The 22,063-nt window shown below is 38.6% G+C and overlaps 2 protein-coding genes, 1 long non-coding RNA gene and 1 pseudogene across 4 annotated transcripts; 3 read left to right on the top strand and 1 right to left on the bottom strand.

The window, feature by feature from the left end:
* Positions 1-1,344: 1,344 nt before the first annotated feature.
* Positions 1,345-5,689, top strand: LOC149768169 (uncharacterized). Its single transcript, XR_016400043.1, has 3 exons — positions 1,345-1,650; positions 4,683-4,765; positions 4,881-5,689. It is a non-coding gene; the product is annotated as an uncharacterized LOC149768169 (long non-coding RNA).
* On the top strand, positions 2,688-4,657 carry LOC148714481 (uncharacterized; annotated as a pseudogene).
* Positions 5,690-7,748: 2,059 nt separating the features above from the next.
* LOC103708438 (uncharacterized) lies at positions 7,749-20,972 on the top strand. 2 transcript variants are annotated; one of them, XM_089929873.1, is made up of 2 exons: positions 7,749-9,340; positions 20,882-20,972. In XM_089929873.1, the coding sequence occupies exon 1, from the start codon at positions 7,940-7,942 to the stop codon at positions 9,305-9,307; it is 1,368 nt and encodes a 455-aa protein (XP_089785999.1). In that variant the 5' UTR covers positions 7,749-7,939; the 3' UTR covers positions 9,308-9,340; positions 20,882-20,972. The 2 variants fall into 2 exon arrangements, with proteins under 2 accessions (XP_089785999.1, XP_088575351.2); XM_088719225.2 differs by having other exon boundaries at positions 17,573-20,972.
* LOC108511356 (SAUR-like auxin-responsive protein family) lies at positions 19,631-20,073 on the bottom strand. Its single transcript, XM_088719227.2, has one exon. The coding sequence runs from the start codon at positions 20,071-20,073 to the stop codon at positions 19,702-19,704; it is 372 nt and encodes a 123-aa protein (XP_088575353.1). The 3' UTR covers positions 19,631-19,701.
* Positions 20,973-22,063: the final 1,091 nt, after the last annotated feature.

The following is a 22,063-nucleotide window of genomic DNA, read 5'->3' as shown; positions in this document are numbered from 1 at the left end:
TTTAACCCGGTTAGAAGGCTGCTACAACCACTATGTGGTCTTTACAATCTAGAGACCTTGGAACTACGAGATTTTATCAATCTTCAAAAATTACCCGAGGGCACAAAGAACCTAACCAACCTGTGGCATCTTGATCTCCCAGATCGTGTTCCCCATGACCCGGTGCCACCTGGGATTGGAAGACTAACCAGTCTCCAGACACTGTCAGCTTATTTTATAGGGGAAAATGCAGACCGGCACATTATAAGAGAGCCGAAGGATGCAGTAAACCTTAGAGAGGAGAGGTTTGCACCTCTGGTCTACGAAATGTGGTCAGTGTACAGGATACCATGGAAGCAGATCTGGAGAGTAGGTATGACCTTGAGAAGTTGGTATTAAGTTGGAATTACGGACGACCGTTACCAGGGGATGAGAAGGAAGAGGAGGATATCTTCCAAGAGAGAGGAGTTGTGGAAGAGGACATTTTACAGGATAGCTTACTCATGGAAGAAGAGAAGGGTCCTTTTTGTGATTGAGTAGCTACAGAAGAAGAGGTGGAGGACTATTGGAAGGATGCAGGGAAGAAAGAGGATGAAGATGTAACTGCATTTGCCGAGGGTCTGACAACAAACTCCGTGTAGGAGATGATAGATGGGTTTAAGAAATTGGCTCATACCATGAAGGGGTTGAGCAAAAGAGCATTGAAAAGGAAGCCACTTTTCCTGATGTGGTCAATGAAGAGATTTGGGAGGATGGGGAGAAGGAAGAAGATGAAGATAACAATGCATCTTCATGAGGGTCTAGCAGCCTAGGCTGCAGAAGAGATGCATTATGGTTTGTTCGAACCACGTTAATTAGTAAGAGGGTTGAACAAGAGAGCACTGGGAAGGAAGCTGCTTCTCCCGATACAATCAAGGAAGAAATGGTGGAGGATGAGAAGTGATGATATCTAGCTAGCGTACATGATGAGCTGCAGGTCCTACTCAAAAACTCGATTGATGAGGGCATTGAGCATGAGTGTGCTGCCAAGAAACATGGTTTGCCTGCTGAAGAAGTTGAGTAGGTAGAGGTGCATGTTCTCGAAATCCTCCAGCCTTTTTGTGTGATCGCATGGTGCAGGTCTACCTTTTTCATCCCAAAAAAAAAAAGGAGAAAGAAGGCAAGCCGCCACGCATCGAAATCATGGAATTGTTTATATAATGCTATTACTCTGACTGGATCGGAGATGCTTCGTTTTTCAAACTGGTACCAATTACCCTTAGAGGATGTTTGGTATGGGATGACAGCCCCAGAATCAAGGATATCCGGATAAAGGTGATAAAATTATCGTGTTATGTTACATCTTAGTAATGCGGTGATATCGGACCACTTCTACTTTTCAAATCATCGTTCGGTCCAAAACCCATCTTTGAGGACCGTTATCCAACATTACCGGAGCGCAGTGATCTTAGATAAAAATATGTTGACCAAACTATCCTTCATAGCTGTGGGGAGACTCCACGAAAAAAAAAAAACAATCCTTTTTTTTCGTTGCGAGTCGTTTGGGTTACTTGTGCATCATCCTATCACCGTGCTCTTCCTTCTTCCTCCAAGGGAATTCTTTGAACCAACAACCGAGGCGTCGAAGCGGAGGCGTCAGAGCAGGGCCGTTGCAGTTCATCCCCGAAAGAGGTAAGCCTCCCGACCACCTTGTTTCCATTTTTCCTACCCTTCCTCCTCCCGATTCACTCAGGAGGATAGGTAAATTAAAAGAAGAAAGAAAGAAAGAAAGAAAGAAGAAGAAAAAGGGGAAGAAGGGGGTCGGGACTCACCTGTGTGCGGCCGTTGCCGGCATCGCGGGGAGCGGCCGCAGATGTCGCAGGAGCCGCCGGTCTCGGCTTGGCCGCAGGCGTCGGCCGCAAGCATGGCCGAGGGCGCCGCCGGCCGTGGCCCAACCCCTCTCGTGTGGAGGACCTCTCCTTCTTGGCTTCGTGTGAGGAGATAAAAGGGAGGGGGAGGGTTGAGAAGAAGAAAGGGATAAGAAGAAGTCTGAGAGAATTAAAGGAAAGAGAGGAAAAGAGAGGAGAAAAGAGGAAAAGAGAAGGAGAAGAAGTTGGGAGAATAAAGAAAAGAAGAGAGAGGGCTTTGGGAGCGAGAGAGAATGTGTGCGGGTGAGAGAGGGCTTGGGGAGTGAGAGAGAATGTGTGAGGGTAAGAGAGTGCGTTAGAGAATGAAAGAGATGAAGAGGGACAGAAAGGAACGGGAGAAGTGGGCAAAGGGAGGAAGGGAAGGTTCTGGAGGAAGGAGAAGAGAAGAAATAGAGAAGAAAAAGAAAAGGGAAAGAAAAGAAAAAAAGAAAAGAAAAAAGAAAAGAAAAGAAAAGAAAAGAAAAGGAAAAGAAAAAAATAGAATAAAATGCATAAATAAATAGTGAATAAGTGATAGAAAATTAAGATAAAAATAAATATTAAAATAGATGAATATAATAAATAAGAGATAGAGAGAAGTCACTTTGAGGATGTACCTCTTCTCTCTCTACAAAATTAGTAGTTTCTAGTCAAATTAACCTATCAGACTTGAGACTCATTCAAGTCCAATTCGGGGTTTTAAGTTAGAATTAATTAAAGAACAGTATATAATTCGTTATTAATCATTTGATAGGTACTGAGCATTCGTTGGCTGAGATTAGGGTTTCGAGAGCGAACCGAGATAAGTAACTCGGTACTTATCTTAAAGTTTTCAAATCACTATTTAATTATAATTATAAAATTGTATTATTATGATTTTTTTTATAGCATGGTGGATGAGGCCTTTCTGTGATTTCTTTATTATAAAAAGGTTATCATATGTCACTCTTTGGTTAGAATTTTTCTTATTGGTTTGGCTAGGATTATTCTGTTTTGGGGATCTCTGTTGGATTGGGCTTTTGACATCTAATTCACCATAGTTTTGGTTGGAGAATTAAAGGTGGTTTTGATGTGAAATTTTATTGGATTTGGTTCTCTTCTCCACTCTTGGCTAACTTGAATTTTTTTTTTTTTTTAACTAAACTAGTAAAGATTTTGCACTTTTCTTTTGAGATTAAAAGAAAGCTTGCCATGTAAAATTAAATTGTTTGCATTATTGTTTGCAGTAATGGCTCGATTTTCAAGATCAAGGCATTTGCAGTTACTTGGTGCCTTACTTTTTCAAATGAAAATGATGGAGTACAAATACTTCAGCATACAACTGTTTACTACTCTCATTTTTGGGAATCAATCTATTTTGAGATTAAGTTGGGATATGGATTTAGTTAGTAAGCAGTACATAAAGTCTACAAATTTGGGTAAAATTGTGTTCTATAGTGACTTAGCCTCTGTTGAAAATATACGGATGGATAGGAGAGCCTTTCACGAATCATATCATTTACTAAAAACACAAGGAAGACTCAAATCCTTTAAAAACATGGATGTAAAGGAAATATTTGCCATATTTTTACATATAATTTCACATGATGTGAAGAATAGGATAATTAAGAGACAAGTTGTCCGTTCTAGCAAAACAATAAGTAAACAATTCCATGCCGTTCTCAACTCTATGCTACGTCTCCATTCCATGTTGTTATGGAAACTTGAAGTTGTGACGGAGAACTGTATATATGAGAGGTGGAAGTGGTTCAAGGTACTCTTTACCACTACTTTTTTTAGTTGTATCAATTAAATTATACTACTAAACTAAATAAACTATCTTATAAATGTAGAAATGCCTCGGAGCACTTGATGGAACATACATAAAGGTCAATGTAGAGAAGGTCGACAAGCCTAGGTATCGAAGCTGCAAGGGTGAGATTGCTACTAATATCCTTGGTGTTTGCACTCGAGACATGCAATTCATTTATGTATTGCCTAGGTGGGAGGGATCAGCTACTGATTCTCGAATGCTTTAAGATGCCATTTCGAGAAGAAATGGCTTAAAAGTGCCTCAAGATAAGTAAAAAAATGATAAATAGAATAGCGAAATTCTCATACCAAGTGATGCATTACTTATTTTGAAACTAATTATCATATTTCACAATATACAAGTTACTATTATCTATATGATGCTGGATACGCAAATGCTGAAGGCTTTTTGGTTCCTTATAGAGGACAAAGATACCATTTGAATGAGTAGAGATAGAGTCAACAACCCACAAATACTCATGAGTTCTTTAACATGAAGTACTCTAGGGCTCGGAATGTTATAGAGAGGTGCTTTGGGTTACTAAAAGGAAGATGAGCAATTATAAGGTCTAAGTCATTTTACTCTGTAAAAATCTAATGTAGAATCATAAGTGCTTGTTATCTTCTTCACAACTTTATCAGAGAAGAAATGCCTATTGACCCAATGGACATCGAGGTTGTTGAGGATGTCACTAGCTCACAAGAGGAAGAAGTTAGGGATAGAATAACCTATGTAGAGACAAGTGATGCTTGGGCTGCTTTCAGGGAGAATTTGGCAAATGATATGTTCGAGCAATGGATGAATAGTCGTAATGCATAAGCTAATATGTTTAATAAAATTTCTATTTGTAGTTGAACAATTTTTTTCTATTATTTTTGTAATGTCACCATTTATTTTGCTGTTGTTTTATCTATTATGTTTGTTATATAATATTCGATGATTTATTTATCACTTCTTTTATTCAATTAAATATGTACAATTACTTGTGTCCAATGTGTGCAAAAATATAATTGCAAAAATGTTAGGACCAAACTGCTCGGGATTTAGGTGGAATGATAGAGAAAAATGTGTGGTGGCAGACAAAGATGTTTATGACCTATGGGTGAAGGTATTATATAAATATCTGCTTTCTAGATTTGCTTTCAATTTATGCCTTTTCAATATAATTCTTCACTTGTTTATATCTCTAAAATTATTTAATAATCTTTGTTTTGTGTTGACAGAGTCATCCCCATGCAGCTGGCCTGAAAAACAATCCTTTCTCTTATTATGAAGACTTGTCAATTGTGTTTGGTAAGGATAGAGCAAATGGGGAGGGTGCAGAGGATCCAGCTGATGCCTGTGAACAAATTGAGAAAGAGGAGGAAGCCTTAGGTGATACTATGAGTTTGGAAGATGATATGGATGCTAAGGGAGGTTCTCCTAATGCAATAGATTCACCACTATCTATTTGCCAACCTATAGGTGTTGGTACGAGTACTGCAACAATTAGCAACAAGAAAGGAGGCTTACTAAGTAAAAAAGAGAAAGCACAATGATACAATCATAGAGAACTTGGTCACTGAGATTGGAAGGATAAGCAGTGCATGTGAAGGGAGTAGGGAAGACTTCAAAGAATTGCAAACTTTTTTGAGAAGAAGGGGCAAAGTGATGAGAGGCGTATGGCTTTGTTTGAGGAGATTATGAAGATTGAAGATTTGAGTGAGGATGATATGTTGATTGCTGGCGAGGTCATTAGCAAAGATAAATCCAAAATTGCCTTCTTTTTTATCTTGCCTCAACAGTTTAAGAGAAGATATGTGCTAAAGCAGTTAGAGGACGGTGCATATAGACCCTCATTTGACTTTGATCCAATGTGATACTACTTAGACCTCCTCACAGCTATAATTGGCGGCGGTTTCTCTCATTTGACTTTCATGTTTAATTTTGCCTAGTGTAAATTTTATGGTTTGTTTATTATGGACATTTGTAGTGAAAAAATACTTTAGATGTTTGTGGATTTGGTAGAGTTTTGATGTTTATGGCTTTTTAATGATTCGGGTGTTACAATTCTTAGTGTTATCCTATTTTATTCATGTGTTGGCCACATAGACATTATACATATAGATAATATCCAATAGAACTAGTATACCGAATTTTTCATATTTATTCATATAGATATTTTATTCATGTGAAACCTGAACTAGCTAAATGAGCATATAACTTCCATTTTATCTTGAAAAGATTTTGAATTCCTTCCCGTTGAATAGTTCTTAATGACTACAGATTTTTTGAATGGGACCCAAACCATAAAACTAAATTCTTTGGCAATTGGGCCGACTCATGGTAGTGTTAATAGAATAATAAGAACATGTTGGATATTGTAACAATTTAACTATAATTCAATTTGTTCAAACTTGACGTCATGAAGAGTATTGTTGATAGAATGAGAATATGGTCTGATTTTCTTGTGATAAGGGCTACTAAAAGTAGAATATGTGACAAAATTATGAAGCTATTATAGGAATTAGCATATTGACTTACATTTTTGATTAATGAGAATTAAAAACACATAAAAATCCATCTAAGATATATCAAGGATATTTGTGGTATTATGTGGTCGGTGATCTTGGATTCCCGTACTATACCAAACAAGTTACTCATGGATATCCGAGGATTTTTAATCACTGGACCATGGCCTACCAAACACATTGATCTTAGATCACTAGGGATTAAATCATCCCAACATTCGAATTACGAAGATCTTTGATTACCATGGTGATCCTGTTGGGATTACCAAATGCTCCCTTATGGATTGCTACAGAGGTGAAATCCTACAGGCTGCTCGGGCAATTGCCATCCGCTCGGGCAATTTCCATAGAAAATAATGAGAGAGTGGAAAGACGAAGCTTAATAAGGCATTCCTGTCGATGGATATGCTTTCAGATTTTCACGTGCAATATGGTCATATTGGATTAAAGCGTAAACTAGGGAAGCGGGGAGGAAAGAAGCGACGTGGGAAATGACAACGGGCGGACGTGCTTTATACATGAATTGGGTTGTAAATGGATTGGGCTTGGATCGGATCTCCACCGCAAATCTATAACCATATCCGAACTTTATAAGAAAAATCAAGTTTGGATCTATCAAAATAAGTAAGCCTCAAACTTACTTTCAAACTTAATTCATAATCAGATTCGAGTTTTTTTTCCTAGATTCAATTCAGAACAAGATTTTAGTGGACCAACTAGTTAAAAATTGAAACTGCAAGGACTTACACCTTAATAGTCGACCCTCCATAGTGAATATGTGGCAGATTACGGTGAGAAAGGAGCACGTTGTAAGAGGTGAGTGAATGATTCTGAAAGAAGGTCCAATCACTTTTGAAACAAATTAATTTTTTTTATATTTATTTTGGTTGAAACATAATGAAAATCTAAGTGCTAGCTAGAATTTTGGAACTGAAATACTAATAGATGAGGGTAAGAAGAATATACATGAGAAAAAAAAAGCAAAAATCCTAATATAAAGAAAAAGAACTAACATAAAACATGCAACCTATTCTTTTTCATATTTCTATATATATATATTATCTATGTATATGTATTCCGGTTTTTGAATTTTCGGTTCTAATGGAGCTGGATTTGAGTTTTAACCAGATAAAATCATTGAAAACTTTATTTGGATCCAGACCCAATCATTATAAAATAATTAGATCAAGTTATCGAATTTTCTGGTATTATTTATGCTGCTAAGTATAGAGGTATCACATGTGCCGACCCGCTCATAAAACTTCCATTTAACAACAAATCAGCTTAGAAATAGATATCGAGACATTCCATGTTCTTAGGGGGAGAGTACGATGCGCGCATAAACAATTTATGCGGAAGGGGGAAAAATCCGCATAGAACTAAATATGAAGACGTCCGGGCTATCGCCATTGTAACCATCCACGGTGCACAATTAGGTACGAGAGTTATCCTCCGGTGTATGATGAATCCCACATGAGGATCATCGATCATCATCGTCTATTAAAAAACCATCAAATTAGAAATCAACTACCGAATGTCCTCACGAGATTTATAGAAAATTACATAAGTAGCATCGTAAAGACGTTATTCCACCCAGGTCCGAGGACATTTTCTTGTCCATACGAGTCTTTTTCTCCCATCCTCTTTCTCCGACTATTAATCATAGGGGGGACGGCGAACTCCAGTCGGAATCCACCGAGCGACACCGCTAGCGCCCGAAACGATCCGAGAGCACCGTCCGGCCGGCCGATCCGATTCCAGCCGCCACCTCCATGGCGGACGCCGGTCCGCCGCGGCTCGACCTCCGGACCGCAGGTCACATGCTCCGCCGGTCGGGGTCTCTCCTTCTCGCCTCCCTCCCCGCTCTTCTCCTCGCCGCCCTCCTTCTCCTCTCCTTCCGCTCCGCCCTCCTAGCCGGCACCCTCCGCCTCGCCGCCGTCGCTGACCGCGACCCTGCCGTCCACTCCCTCCTCTCCCGCCTCTCCCCCGCCGCCGCCGCCGCCACTGCCGCCGCCGGCCCCCCGCTTCGTCCTCCCCCCCGCCGCCGCAGCCCCTTCCTCCAACTCACCCGACTCGGCACCTTCGACGACGATTTCTTCTCCGACACCGACGTTGCCGCCGGCGGCGACCGCCGCGTCTCCCGCTGGCCGGCGTCCTCTAACGCATCGCTCCCCGTCCCCGTCCGCCTCTTTCTCGTCGACGGGGCCCTGGGGTCTCCAAGATCCCCAAAATCCGTCAAGATCAGGGTCCCGGATATCCCTTCCTCCCCCTTCCTCTTCTCGTTCCCTGATGTTGAAGGCGGTGCTGATGATGCCACCGGCGATCAAGACCAGGCTGTCGATCTCCGGATCTTCGGCCAGGGACTCGAATTGGACCGCCAAGATGCAACGGTGATCCTCTATCTCCTCACCCTACTCTCGTCTACCCACGCCCTCGCCATCCTAGGGTTCATTCTCTTCTACACCTCTGTCCTCGGCGTCGTCTTCGTTGCCGTCACCACTTCCCTCCTCCAGAAGCGGGTCCCCATCTCCGGGACTATCTATTACGGCGCTCGATTGGGAATCCGGCGGCTCACGGGGTTCGTGTTCTTGCGGTGGGCTGCGAGGGATGCCCTGGTCCAGTTCCTTTGCATATGGTTCTTCGCCGACGTCGGGGACCAGAACGAGCTCTTCAAGCTTTTTGTAAAGGTCAAGCTCATGCCTTTCTCCCTATCGCCGTTGAACCCGTGGTCCGGACCCCGCGACGAGGCGCTCTCCGGTTTCTTCTTCATCTGGGCCCTGCTCGACACGGTGGTCTCTGTCGTGTTTGCAGTTGTTCCATGGGTCGTGATCATGGACCATAATTTGAGAAGACGGGGGCGGGATGTGTTGAGAGAAGGGTGCTATTTGATATCGATGATGCCGGCCCAGACTATATTGATCAAGTGCTTGGAGACGATGGTCTGTGGGAATCTTGGCACGAGAATTGCAATGATGTTTGGGGGGAGGCTCTTTGCAGGGATATTTCATTCGGTGGCAGAGGTTTACTTTATGGTGGTCTGGCTGATCTTCTATGTTGCAGCACGGTGTAAGGATGGGGAATTGGAAGGTAGGAGGTTTGGAAGGCAAGATTTGGAGGAATGTATCGATGACCTGAGATGACTGCAGTGGTGGAGCTGGTGGCAAATACTAGAGGTACCATCAATGTCTCTTCTGTTATTTTTGTTGCAACTAAAATGCCATTTTTGCGAGTTATTTCCTATATGCTTCTGTAATAGAGTCAATGGTGATGAGGTGGGGAACGTGAGCTTGCATGTACAGTTTTGGAAGGAATGGATTGTCTGTACATTATTGATGTCTGAGAATGTGGATGTGTACATTACTTGTAGGTTAATGGTACTTCAGAGTTGCCTCTGCATCAGTATATTGAATCCATGAAATCCATAAATTTTTAACTAATCTTCATATACTTTTCTTTGTAGAGTTCTTTATGATTCTTGCTTTAGAACACATCTAAAGTTGTCACATCAGGATGTTATACTTGGGAAATTGGAGGGTAAAAAATGTAGATATTTATGCAATGTTTTAAAAGACTAGCGCCTTGGCTGCATAGGTGATTGCTCCAATGTCTTAGATCATTTTCAGTATGGAGGATGAGACTGGTATATGAACCAATATTATGTATTGCCAAGCTGATACTAGTAATTGACCACTACATGTTATTTTATATGTTATATTTCATATTTTTGAATAGTATTTTTTCAGGGTTTTCATTTTTTTATTTTTTTTAGTCAATTTATTAATTTGGGCCACTTTGACCTCTAGGCACTCATCGGTCTTTTAGGTGATAAATGCCTTTTGGTTGCTAATCTACCACCAATAATGCTTTAAAAAATTGATTTTTTTCTCCAATTTTTGTTACAGAGAATATTTGTTGTCTATAGGGTTCGTTTTCCATTAAGGATTAAAGAGTTGCATAGATTTATGGAAACTTTTGGAAACCTAGTAAACATGATCAGAAAAGTGCCCATTCAGTGCATTGGGTCATTATGTTGGATGCCAAGACACTTGGACATGCAATTGTTAAAGTTTTGGAAGTGCCGATACCTTTGGACACTTGGACATGGCATAACTTGACACAACATGGGTGGACACTCCACTTTAAATTGCCCTGTTAATTTCAGCAAAGAGTGTCAACATTTGGCGCTTCGTTGTCATACTCTTAATTTCAAGTGCTGGACACTTGAGTGAAGTGTCTGTATATTTTTCCATATAAACTTATCATGACTATTTATCTCTTTAAATATCTTAATAGTTAATACATCTCAAGTAACCTTCAATATACCCAAGGAGTAACTTAAACAACTTGCAAGATCATTGTTGTTTTTATCTATTGTTTGTTAGACAGCATATATCTCTCTCTTGATCACTTTTCAGTTTTGGTTTTTGGATAAGCGTCAAAACAACGGCTTAGACATACATATATACACTTGCATATACATATGTACATATTTGTATGATGTATAATGCTAAGATTATTGTAGGTAGCTATGTTCAACACTTGAGGACAACCAGAGGCACCTATGTAAAGTGTCCGAGTAACATTGGCACCAAAAACATAAATATCAATATATGTGCCGGTATTGATCTCAAGCCAATATATATGGCATGTAATATAGTGGGCAATATGTGTTGGTACAAGAATTAAAAAAGAAAAAAACACCAAAAGAAGGTTGATATGCCTAGTTACAACATGATACAAGGTGGTACACCTAGATAGGGCATGACATGGCATGATTCTGGCTTGATTCACTAAATTTATAGTCCCTTGTACTGGTCCTTGGCCGGCATGCTATGGCTAGTTTAGGGCCAGTATTCTTGAGTCTCAAGTCTTTGACTGGTATTCACTTGTCTATTATGTGGCAAGGGAGGTCTTTCCCTATATGTAGGGCATTTCTAAAATAGTAGGCATTGGCATTTGCAATTTGCTAACTGGAACACCTTTTGATGAGTGACTTTTTTTATGTCCAGAGTCTCTGGATAAGGTGCAGTCATGCATAATGTGATGGTACTACTATATGTTGTGCATGCCATATGGTATGTATTATGTAAGGATCTATTCTGTTGTGAATGCCCCATGGTATGTCCTAAATATGTAAGGATCTATTCTGTACTAGGGATCCCAATCATTTAGTTATTTGATTGCATTTAGCAATTATTCCAAGTTCTTACTTGGTTAACTATTAGTTACTTGTGCATGGATATCCATTTGATGAGTGATGACCATTATATGATTTATCTATTATGAATGATGCTTGTCGTAGTGATAAGTTTTCTAATAAAACTAGTATGGTCTAATAGGGAATTTTTGACAATATTTTCAAGTTTGAATCTATTTGATGGTGGTCGAGGGAAGGGGATAAGGGTTTTGAAAGTTCTTGTTCATCCCTTTTTTTTGGAGATCATGCTTTGTTGAGTCTACAAAAACTGGAATCGGGTGATCAAGTAGGCCAAATAGATGGTTTCTAGGCTTTCCTACTACAAAAGGAAGAGTACACAAGAAAATGACCCTTTCGAGGTTGGAAACACAACTTCAAATTCCATCTGTGTTCATATCTGATGTTGAATGTGGCTAGGATGTTTTGCATTCTTAGAATTCTATTTTTAAAATTACAATAAGGAACTAGGATACTTCCCGAATATATTTATGAATAAGAGGAAGAGCTTTCGTTTTTTAAATGAATGTTGAATGCTTAATCTTACAGTTTGTGATGTAGATGATATTTTATAGTGCATGGATTTGAATAAATGACTAAACTATCATGTTTGTGATTGTTGATGTTATTCTATAGTATATAGACTACATTATTCTGATAAATCATTTTGCTTTATGGATGATTTTTTTCATATATGTGAACAATATTTATTTATTGATTATCATAACACAGCTGTAATATATCCCTTTTTTAAATTTACCCTTTTGGTGTATCAGTCTCATGTCATATTAATATCTGATATCCCGTTCCATGCTTCATAGTAGATTATGGGTGGAACCATTACAAATATTGAATCATCTTCCTCCAATTATATCTGGCTCATCAAGCCTAGATACATGTGCAAATACGGTTTGCTAGTCACTTAGGTAAAAACTGATGGAGCGCAACATTTGTACTCTTCATTGCGTCATCTTTTTCTAATTTCTCTTTTAAACTCCGATTATTTTTTGTGGCTCTTGAGGTGTTGTATGTGTGGGCTTTATTGGCACTGCAGTGTCCATTGTGTTTGCTGTTGATTTGTAGATGGTGAACATGGACCACTATCTTAGGAGGTTGTGGCAGGATGTGGTAACCATGATGCAATTGTACGGTGATTTTGGTCAGGCCATTTAAATTAAGTGCTTGAAGATAGTAGTTTATGGGGATTTGGCTAGTTGGATTGTGATGATGGTTAGAAAGACTACTTCTATGTTTCATTTGGTGGAGTCTTTGTTTCTGGTGGTTGGTTGATATTCTGTATAACGGCAAGATGGGTGGGGATATAGAAGGCTGGAGATTTGGGTGGGGAAATACAAGGGGCTATGTTAATGTCATCAAATGACTGCTTTTTTGAGCCAGCAACACAACCAATTTGGTTTGGCATGCTCTCTCACATGCAGTTGTGGATTTTTATAAATCATATTGCAATCAAACTTCCATTTTTGTGATTTCTCTCCTTTATTGAATCTAGTCTTACATTTAAATGATTTGAGACAAGGTTAAATATTTTCTGCTTCCCTATGGCCTTCGTGTGTAATTTTAGGATTACTAGTCATCTAGTGGGTTTTGGAGTCTAATTTTAGGAAATATTAGCATCTGCTGGGTCATACTTCAGGTCTAGTTAATGACTGTTGGATAGCTATCTGGAAGAATTCCATGCATGGGACGTGCAAATCTTGTTCTCGGTTTATGAGTATTCCAAGTAATTTATTTGGTGAAAAATTAGTCACAGTATGGGGAACTTATAACACAGGCCATAAACATTCATTTGAGTTACAATTTTCAAACAAAATCAGTATAATTTGAGTTTTAACAAAATATTGAACCTTGATTGCTTAGCACTTGTAACTCAGGTCATAAACATTCCTTCTTGGTATATATGTCAAGTTTGCTCATTGTCTGAAATATAATTTGAAACTTTTTTAGATTCCTTATAATCAATACTTGTTTGCGATATGCTAATGGCATTTCAAGGATGCTACTATAACAAGAATTATTGTTCTTTTTGTTTCTAGTACTCTCAGCCAGTGATTTGGAATTGCTGGAGTTTATTATGATTCAGTCTATCATCATTTGAATTTTAAGGGATCTATATAGGTTATTATTCTAGTGCACTGCTTTGGCTTTTTTTTTTCTTTTTAAGTATTGATATGGGTTTTTTTAGTATGTAGGATTACCTTGGTATTTCAGGGTCCTGTATATCCTGATGCCTGCCTAATTACTGATATAGAGCAATGGTGTTGGGTGGTTGCACCTTCATTCTGTCTAGCATTTAAACAAAACATTTTCTTTGATATTGGAGTTAATATGTTCATGTTGTTAAAAATGACTACAATTGTTATCAAGTAGAAGCAAAAGTGCTAAAACTAATAAATATTATCATATTCCTTGTGTTGACACTAATAGTGACATTGCTACCAAAAGAAATGTCAACGAGTACTTGTTTGCTAATTGGAGTCTAATGTTGATAGTAGCTTTATAAAGTTTCTAGAGTAGATAGGGCTCGCTACTTGCATAGATTTTAACAAATCGCTGGGAAAAATAATTATTTGGATGGATGTATGAGCTGACTTGGCTCATGAGTCAGGTTTTAGTGAAAATGAGGATGGATTAAATGACGGTCATGGATTCTGACACAGTATTATTGGAATGATGATCTTTTGTGCAAAATGAACAAAAATAATCAATGGCAGTATTCAGAACAAAAAGAAAATACAATTCTCTTTCTGATCGTGTAACATTGGGAATGGATCAAAATTAGAATAGTATCTGCTTCCACTTTTATTTGGAAAACAGAAATATGGATATAGATATTATTTGGATGCTAAAAATTGGTTCTAAATGGATATGGATGTGTATCAAAAATTAGTTATATCGATATTTGTTGGAATAAAATATTGAATTTAGATTGGATATGAGCAATATCTAAATTTGTTTGAAACAAGTGGTGATACAAAATTTCTCTTAGTGAACACATATGTAAATTGAATAATATCTGTAGTCATTTCAAAATATACATGAACTTAGTGGGAGAATATAATTCCACTTTATATTTTATTAATTCAAACTAAACGTATATCTTCCAACTTTCTTTTATGATTTTCTGAGACATTCAAATGGTTGTACAATGAACCCCAAAGAGATTACTGCATTCACTTAATCATTACTTTTTTAGGGGATCCTATCATCCTTTTAACTTCTCAAAAATAGACACTTTTTGCTTAAAAGCTCGCTGTTAATATTTTTAGGATGCAACCCACTAATTAAAGATGTCACTGTATGAACAAGTTTGAAGATATATTGACAATGTCATTTATTAAAACCCATTTGAAGTTCTTGGGGGACATATAAGACTCACAAGGATGGATGGAAAAATGTTGGATAGAGAAAAGATGTGTAATAAATCCATAATTGTGTCATTTTTATTAGTCAGATACAAATACTAATACAGATTTTATCGGATGCTGAAATTCATGTCTGGTTCTGGATAGAGTCGGATATCATCTAATCTGTTTTCCCATGTTTTGACTATTCAACTAGAATTTGCTACATATGATTTTTATCAGCTTAACTAAGCCTACTAACTTTGATGCATTTAACTATCTGTTTTACTGATCCAATCAATCAGGTTGCATGAGATCTTTCAATTTAAGTTTTAAGAATTAAGTTGCACTTTTTGATTCTTCATTGGAGCTTGCCCAAATAATTTGCAAGGATATTTGAAATTTTTGCAACAGCAGTTCCTTTTATTAATATTATTGTCAAACCTTTGTATAGAAGGAATTTCAAATTAGCACTGCCTGATTTATAGTTAATAGTCATGTATTGTAACTCATAAATCTGATAATGAATCCTAATTAAAACCTGTTAATAAGATAACCATTTTTCACTTCTTGTTAGTTTGTAAAAGCATTCAATTTTAATCACTTATAAGCAAATCTCATTGCTGAAATGATATAGACCATCAATAAATGAGTCTGTTTCAATTACCACAGGCTCAGATGAGTTTCACGTCTGTCAGTTTGGCAGTTCTAGCTTGATTTTCACCAGTTCCTGTCTAAAAGGTTTCAAAAAATGATAGAAAAAAAGTCAGAGGATGGTTAAATTAAGAACATAAGTCTCTATTTTGGATATATTAAGGATCCCTTAGTGCATTTTGTATAGGTGGTTTTGTGCTGGAACAATTGAAATTTTTTCAAAACTGAAAGGTTTAAAGAATATTTTCCAAATCATTCTAGAGTTTATATATAATTTTTTTGTTTGATAACAAATTAAAATCAAACTGTATGTATATGAGATCGGAGTTGATAGCACCAGAGGACAAAATCCAGTTCCAATACCCTCATATTTTCATTGAATTGATCTGATGGGCCAATCCAGGCATTTGATCAATCCACACCATCATGGTGTCAACGATTTGTTAGCATTTAAGGGCAGATTTGGAGTTGGTGGTATCTGACATTCCAAGTTATATTTCAGAGCATCAAACACCCATAACTTAGCATCGGTTGCTCTAGAGCATCCATTTATGAGTTTGAGTCAAGTTAATCATTCCTTTTGTTAGATTTCATCATGCATCAAGTTTTAGGGCACTTGGGATCTACTGCTCTGATGTTTCAATTTGAGTATCAAGCACCCATAGCCTAGCGTCGGATGCTCTAGAGTGCCCATTTGTGATTTGACTCAAGTTGGTCATTCCTTTTATTTGAGGTGGCGTCCTGTTGGGGCCACGAGAGAGGAAGGCGGGGGGAGAACAGCATGGGAGACTGTGAGAGAGAAGGCTTAGATATGGAAGGGGGCACGACCGTGCAAGTGGGAGGGTAGCATGTGGGTAAAAAAGGTTAAGTTTGTGGGATGAGCCTGGTTGGGATCAGTCGAGCTTCAGGGAGGGCCTCTTATAAGTTTGGGTTCTATAAGCCCAAGCCTGAACTCTTTCTAGCTTGAGCACAAAACTCGAACTGAAGCTAGCTAGGCTCGGTAGGCAAGTGGGAGTGGGAGAGGGAGGGGGGTGTGGAGAGGGGAGAGAGAGATATGTATATGCAGAAGGTGGCGTGATTGTGCAAGTGGGAGGGTAACTTGCGGGTAAAAAAAGTTAGGCTGGTGGGCTGAACCTAGTTCGGCTTGTGTCAGCCTTCAGGGAGGGCCTATTTTAAGTTTGGTTTCTATAATCTAAGCCTGAACTCTTTCTGGCTGGAGCACAAAACCTGGACTGAAGCCAGCTAGGCTCGTTAGGGTTCGAGCTAGCTCAGGGCTACTTCCGACCTTACTCAAGGCACCCTTGAGTCCTAACCTATTTACGAGTTCTAGGACATAATGGATAGCTATGGCTCTCCACGATTATCTTAGTGAATTTGAATAAAACTTGAGTTCTGATGCGAGGCAATGGAAGAAAACACGGTGAGGTTGTGGATTCAAGAGGAAGGCTTGGTGAGAGGTTGGACTCCTTCAATCAAGGCTCTGTGAAGATCGGATGTGTGAGGCTGAAAGGTTAGGAAGGAGAGGCACAACTAGTTAACCCACTGACATCATGATGTGGACCTTAAATTTATGTAGTTGCCCTTTGAAATTTTGTTTATATTTTACAATCCATTATTTAATATCATCTTTTCCCTTAGATCCATATTGCTCCCCAGATTGTCCTAGTTGTAGTTGTACTTTGAGATTATGAGAAGGGTGGACCTCACCCTTACCTGCATCAAATAGCCAAACCTATGTTGAAAACTCAAACCTTCCATTTAAATTTGGAGCCCAACACTGCAGTGCTTCTATATCATCTCAAGGCTTGCGAATCTGAGTTCAATCTCAGTAAAAAGTTTCTTAGGTTTCAATAGGATAAAATTTATAATTCTACTAGAAAAATAGAATAAACTTTACAAGAGTTACTCAAATTGGCCATAGGTACAATACATTTGGTCTCATAAATCAGTTTTCTCCAAATTCATATTGGTTTTAGCCAAAACCAGGACATCTTGGTTTTGATTTCAGAAGTTGTGGCGTAGCTTGAAAAATTATTTTCAGAGTGCAAAGACAATCGAGTGCTACTACAAAATTTGGCGTATCTATTACGAAAATTTATGTTGCTTGCATCTCAAAGAATATCGCAACTTTAGAGTGACTTCAGCAAAATAATTTTGTGACTGTGTGACTACGTTATAGCTGCTTCTGTCTCCAGAACTTATCTGACCACTTCTTCTGGAAGAAAAATTTTGTAAATAACGGATTCTGGAAAGAGAGAAGCTGACTATTTGTGGGGGCCTGGATCACTGTAGAACGATTCCTTGACAACTACACTGCGGAGGCATCTTTGTCGAAGCAAGAGAGATGCTATGCTGCCATTCTTCAATAAAATGGGACATCTCCTGTCATATTCTCCGTTCTTTATTATGATGAATGATGGCTTGAACCGTGTGGATTACGAATATACCTTGACCATGAGGTAGCATAGTTTGTGTCTAGCCATCTGCAACATTATATCATTTTACTGATCACTTTTTAGGTCAAATTAGGCCTGGTCATATCATCAAGATGGGTATTGACTGGATTATCTCTATTCCTTTTGAATTTTTGGCTGATTGCAAAGTAACTATAATGCTGTAAATCTTTGAAAAAAGATATTTTTTTCTGAAAATGCTCTATATCTAATGGCCAAGAATGGTGATGAACCTTGTATAGAGCAATGATCAGTGGTTTACAATAATTTGGCAAATTGAACCACAAATGAAGATTTGCTTCTAATCAATGCAAACAGTAATCGTGGCTCTGTACAACAATCCTGTCGTTGACTTTGATTTAGGTGTAATGTTCTCAAACTTGATCTAGTAGTATATCTCCAGTTTGGGAACCATTCTCATTCTATAGTTAGCATACAAGTTTATGTTTGTGCTTCAAAAAACATGTGATGCCTACAGATGTGGCTGTTTCAGGCTCAGCCTTTAATATCTCATTTACTATTTTATAAGCTATGACAAGAAACTCAAGCATTGCCATTTGTGAAGTACTGAAATGAATTGTTATTTCTTGATGGATATTTCAGAACTATCCACGATCAATTGTTATCACCTTTCCAAGTTTGAGATTGGTATTAGATTCACAATATCAGAAACCATAGTTAATATTACTGTATTAGACGTTTTCCTACCTCTTTTTTTTTTTTTTTTTTTAATATCCATTGTGTGTCTGTGGTGGGTGGGTTTGGCGTGGGTTGGTGGTGGGGATGGGAGGTGGGAGGTGGGCAGCTTTTTATCCGACAAGGTGGGGACCTTTTTATCCGACAAGGATCATGATTCATATGGTATGTGGATGCTAATATTTGAGGACTCGAAATTTTTACGTTCACTGACTCGAATATTTTGAGGGTGGTAATATAGTTTACACCTTTTCATGACTGTTTTAGAGAAGGAAATATTGAGTATTTAGCGGGGAAATCTAATCATCTGTCAAGATTTAAATGGTTAATGGGTTTCCGAGTGTACAAATGGTGATTTTCTTGAGAAATCCTTCAAGCTCTGCGGGATAGATGTCTCTTAAGGATTTATCATGGTCTTCCATGGTGATAATCTCAGCTTATCACCATTTCTTCTTCCAGCAGCCCAATTGCCTTTGGCTTTTTACGTTATGCATTGAGATATTCAATGGATATTCAACCAAAATTCATGTTACCGATCACGAACGGCTTGTCCTTTGCATTTCCTATGAAATCTCACAACATTCTCATAAGAAAATTCTCTTCATCTATTAGCAAAAATAGTTTCATCATATATATAACCGTGCAGTATGGAAGGGATTTTCTCTTCGGACGCTGCACTACTCGATCAAGATGTTGCTACGCAAATTATGGTTTGTGGAAGTTTTTAAAGTTTGTAGTTGCTAAGAGATGCACAAAATGTACTATACGCTTGTCATGGGTTTGATCATGGACCGTCAATTTTTTCTGTTCTCCTCCGACCAATTATACTGCTCTTATCTCACCAATAGAACATCCCATCTTGTCTGTTAATAGCAAGAAAAATTGCTCTCTTCCTCTCAATTCAATTATATATCCTTATGACCTTCAATAAGAAGAGTCAGAGAAAGGTGGCAGAAGAAGAAACTTATATGCGTCCTTTGCTTCCCTTCAACATCAGTTGTAAGAAGATTGTAACGAAGGGAAGAAACATAGTGTTCATGCTAAGAAAAGGCAGATTACATTTATCTTGGTCGCGTAGGGATGCAATATTTGATTTGTGGCCAGTTCTTGTTTTTTTTTTTTTTTTATGTGGGTCTTTATACGGAGAACAGAGGACATGAGAACAGATTAAACCTTTAGCAACACAGCCAGAACCTTTGGTCCTGCTGTGAACGGACATCATGAAGAATGCCAAGGAAGATGTTCTCATTGCAAGGTATGCAGAGTTTCGAGCCAGGCTTGAATTCATACTCCTCTCGAGCTTGATCAAGCAATGCCTGGAATAATGGATGCTCGAGGAAGGTGATTTTAATGACAAACCTCTTGCATTCTTCTCCCACATACACCACCAGGTGGCCCCTAGGGACATCTTTTGGAATGGTCTGCTCTTCCTGGGAGCAAGTGAGGAGAGAGCACTGGGAGGGTTCGCTGGTTGCACCAATCAAGAACTCGTTGCCCTTCTCCTTCCATTTCCTCAGGAAGGCCCTGAGGAAACTCCCTCGAGGCATCTTCTCGTTCGAAGTTTGTGAGACTTATCTTGTATGAGGAACCACAAGATCCAATGTGTTTATATATTGTAGGGTGCTAGGGTGTTGGAGCATTCAATTAAGGTGAGCTAGATACGGACTAGAATGATTGCTAGAGAGTGAGCTGTAAAACCTTTGCTTCCATTTTGAAGGCAATTTGGAAATAATAAAAATATTCTCTGATTTTTTTTATAAAAAAAAACTCTTAGATTGTTATTGTATTTTCTTCATCTGAATTATTCTCTGAACTATTTGATGTAATTAACTTAATCAAGAATTATATGAAAATGTGTGGAATTTATAAGTCATTTATGAACTATTCACATACTTATTCAGGGGACACTATCATGGTTTTTTCATTATTGTTCATGGTTATCTTCTATTCTATTATTGTATTTATATGGAAAGAATATCTGAATATGTCTTTCTTTGCCCTAGCTTTGGAATCCAGATCTTTGACCTTGGACAAACTGTTGCTAGAATTGTGGCTTTAATCCAAGTAATGTGTTTGTTTAGGAGCTAGATTTGGAGCACTAAATGAAATAGTGAGTACATATTTTTTGGTAAATCAGATTTATTAAACCAATCTAGAATAAATACATTTTTAAAAATCAGCAAATAATATTTTAAAAAAATAGTAAAAATATCTGACAAAGTTGTCCATGAATCTAATATGATAAAGATTTCACTGAATTAAAAAGCAAAAAAAAAAAAAAAAACAATCGAAGAACTCTAAATTGATATGTTGCAATGGCCCAGGAGCTCAGCTAAAAACACCTCTTTTTTCCAGAGAAGTATATCTCAACTTGAAATTGCACCAAGGTATCAAAGATGTACCAGATCATCTCGTATGGAATAAATATCATCTCCCTCTCTCTCTCTCTCTCTCTCTCTCAAACACGCAATAGATAGGACTCAGTGACCCGGAATAAATGCACCTCGAAACTCTCAAAATGTCGATTTGATGGCGAAGGGATAAGGGCTGAAGAAGAATAGGGATGAGTCATCGGTCTGATTCCGTTGGTTGGCGTGCTGCATTCATTTCAGTGCAGAAGGACCCATCCTCTTCGAGTTTAGCCGTTCCCGTTTCCATTTATTCAACACCACCTGGCCGCTATTCGCCTGTGGATAAGGCGGCCCTTGGACTGGCCTTTCATCCGACCATTCAATCAATCCCTGGTGGGCTTCTTTCCCACCACTTCGCCTGCAGCCATGTTTGCTGATGCCCAGGTAGAGGGTGAAACCAGTCTCTCTTGGCTTATTCCATGTAGCTGATGTGGAAGGCAAGAAAAGAATCGAATGTTTCAGGCGCTCCCTTCAAGCCCTCGTCAAACTGATAAGATATACTTCATGCTTTGGAATGGAACTGGACATCTGCGACAGACTCCAATGTTGATCTCAACATACAGTACTCAAGGCCTCCGTTAGATATGTAACCTGGCTGCCTCCTCCTTTGGGTGTTTCTAGATTTATGATGTGCATGCGATCACCAAGAAAAAGTACTGTACGATGATGGAAAGAGGCTGATGAATTGCACTGTGCCATCTATTGAATTAGCAGCAGCATGGACTAATCTGGGCACAGCAATACTACAATTTCAAGCAAAACAGGTTTTGTCCCTCACTGTTATAACCTGGATTAACAATTTTCCGAATGCGGGACGTCAGAGAACCCACGGATCCGAGACATTATCCACTTGAGAAGGACTGTCTTTGCATTTCAAGTGACGCATTTATCAGGAAGAAACTCAGGCCGCCGAATGGATTTGAATGCTGATGCTCGCGGAGTTATGTTTCATAGAGTTTAGTTCCTTAATTGTAACCCAACCCCCGCCCCACTTAAAAAAAACACTGGTGGCTTCCCGCTTCGAACATTTCACTTGATATCATTTCATTTGAGAGTGGATCTCTTTCTCTCTGTGGGCTCGTTTGGTTCGCGGGAAGCATTTTTCTTTCTAGGAATATAATTTCTG

Source organism: Phoenix dactylifera, chromosome 3 (genome assembly GCF_051530095.1).
Source record: "Phoenix dactylifera cultivar Ajwa chromosome 3, Ajwa_hap1_PhDact_Kaust_v1.1, whole genome shotgun sequence".
Taxonomy (NCBI): domain Eukaryota; kingdom Viridiplantae; phylum Streptophyta; class Magnoliopsida; order Arecales; family Arecaceae; genus Phoenix; species Phoenix dactylifera.
The sequence above is the reverse complement of the archived record's forward strand: the minus strand, read 5'-3'. Positions and strand labels throughout refer to the sequence as shown.

What these genes read in the sequence shown, in the direction of transcription:
- LOC103708438 (XM_089929873.1), top strand. Translation starts at nt 7,940, where the DNA reads ATGGCGGACGCCGGTCCGCCGCGGCTCGACCTCCGGACCGCAGGTCAC.
- LOC108511356 (XM_088719227.2), bottom strand. Translation starts at nt 20,073, where the DNA reads ATGCCTCGAGGGAGTTTCCTCAGGGCCTTCCTGAGGAAATGGAAGGAG.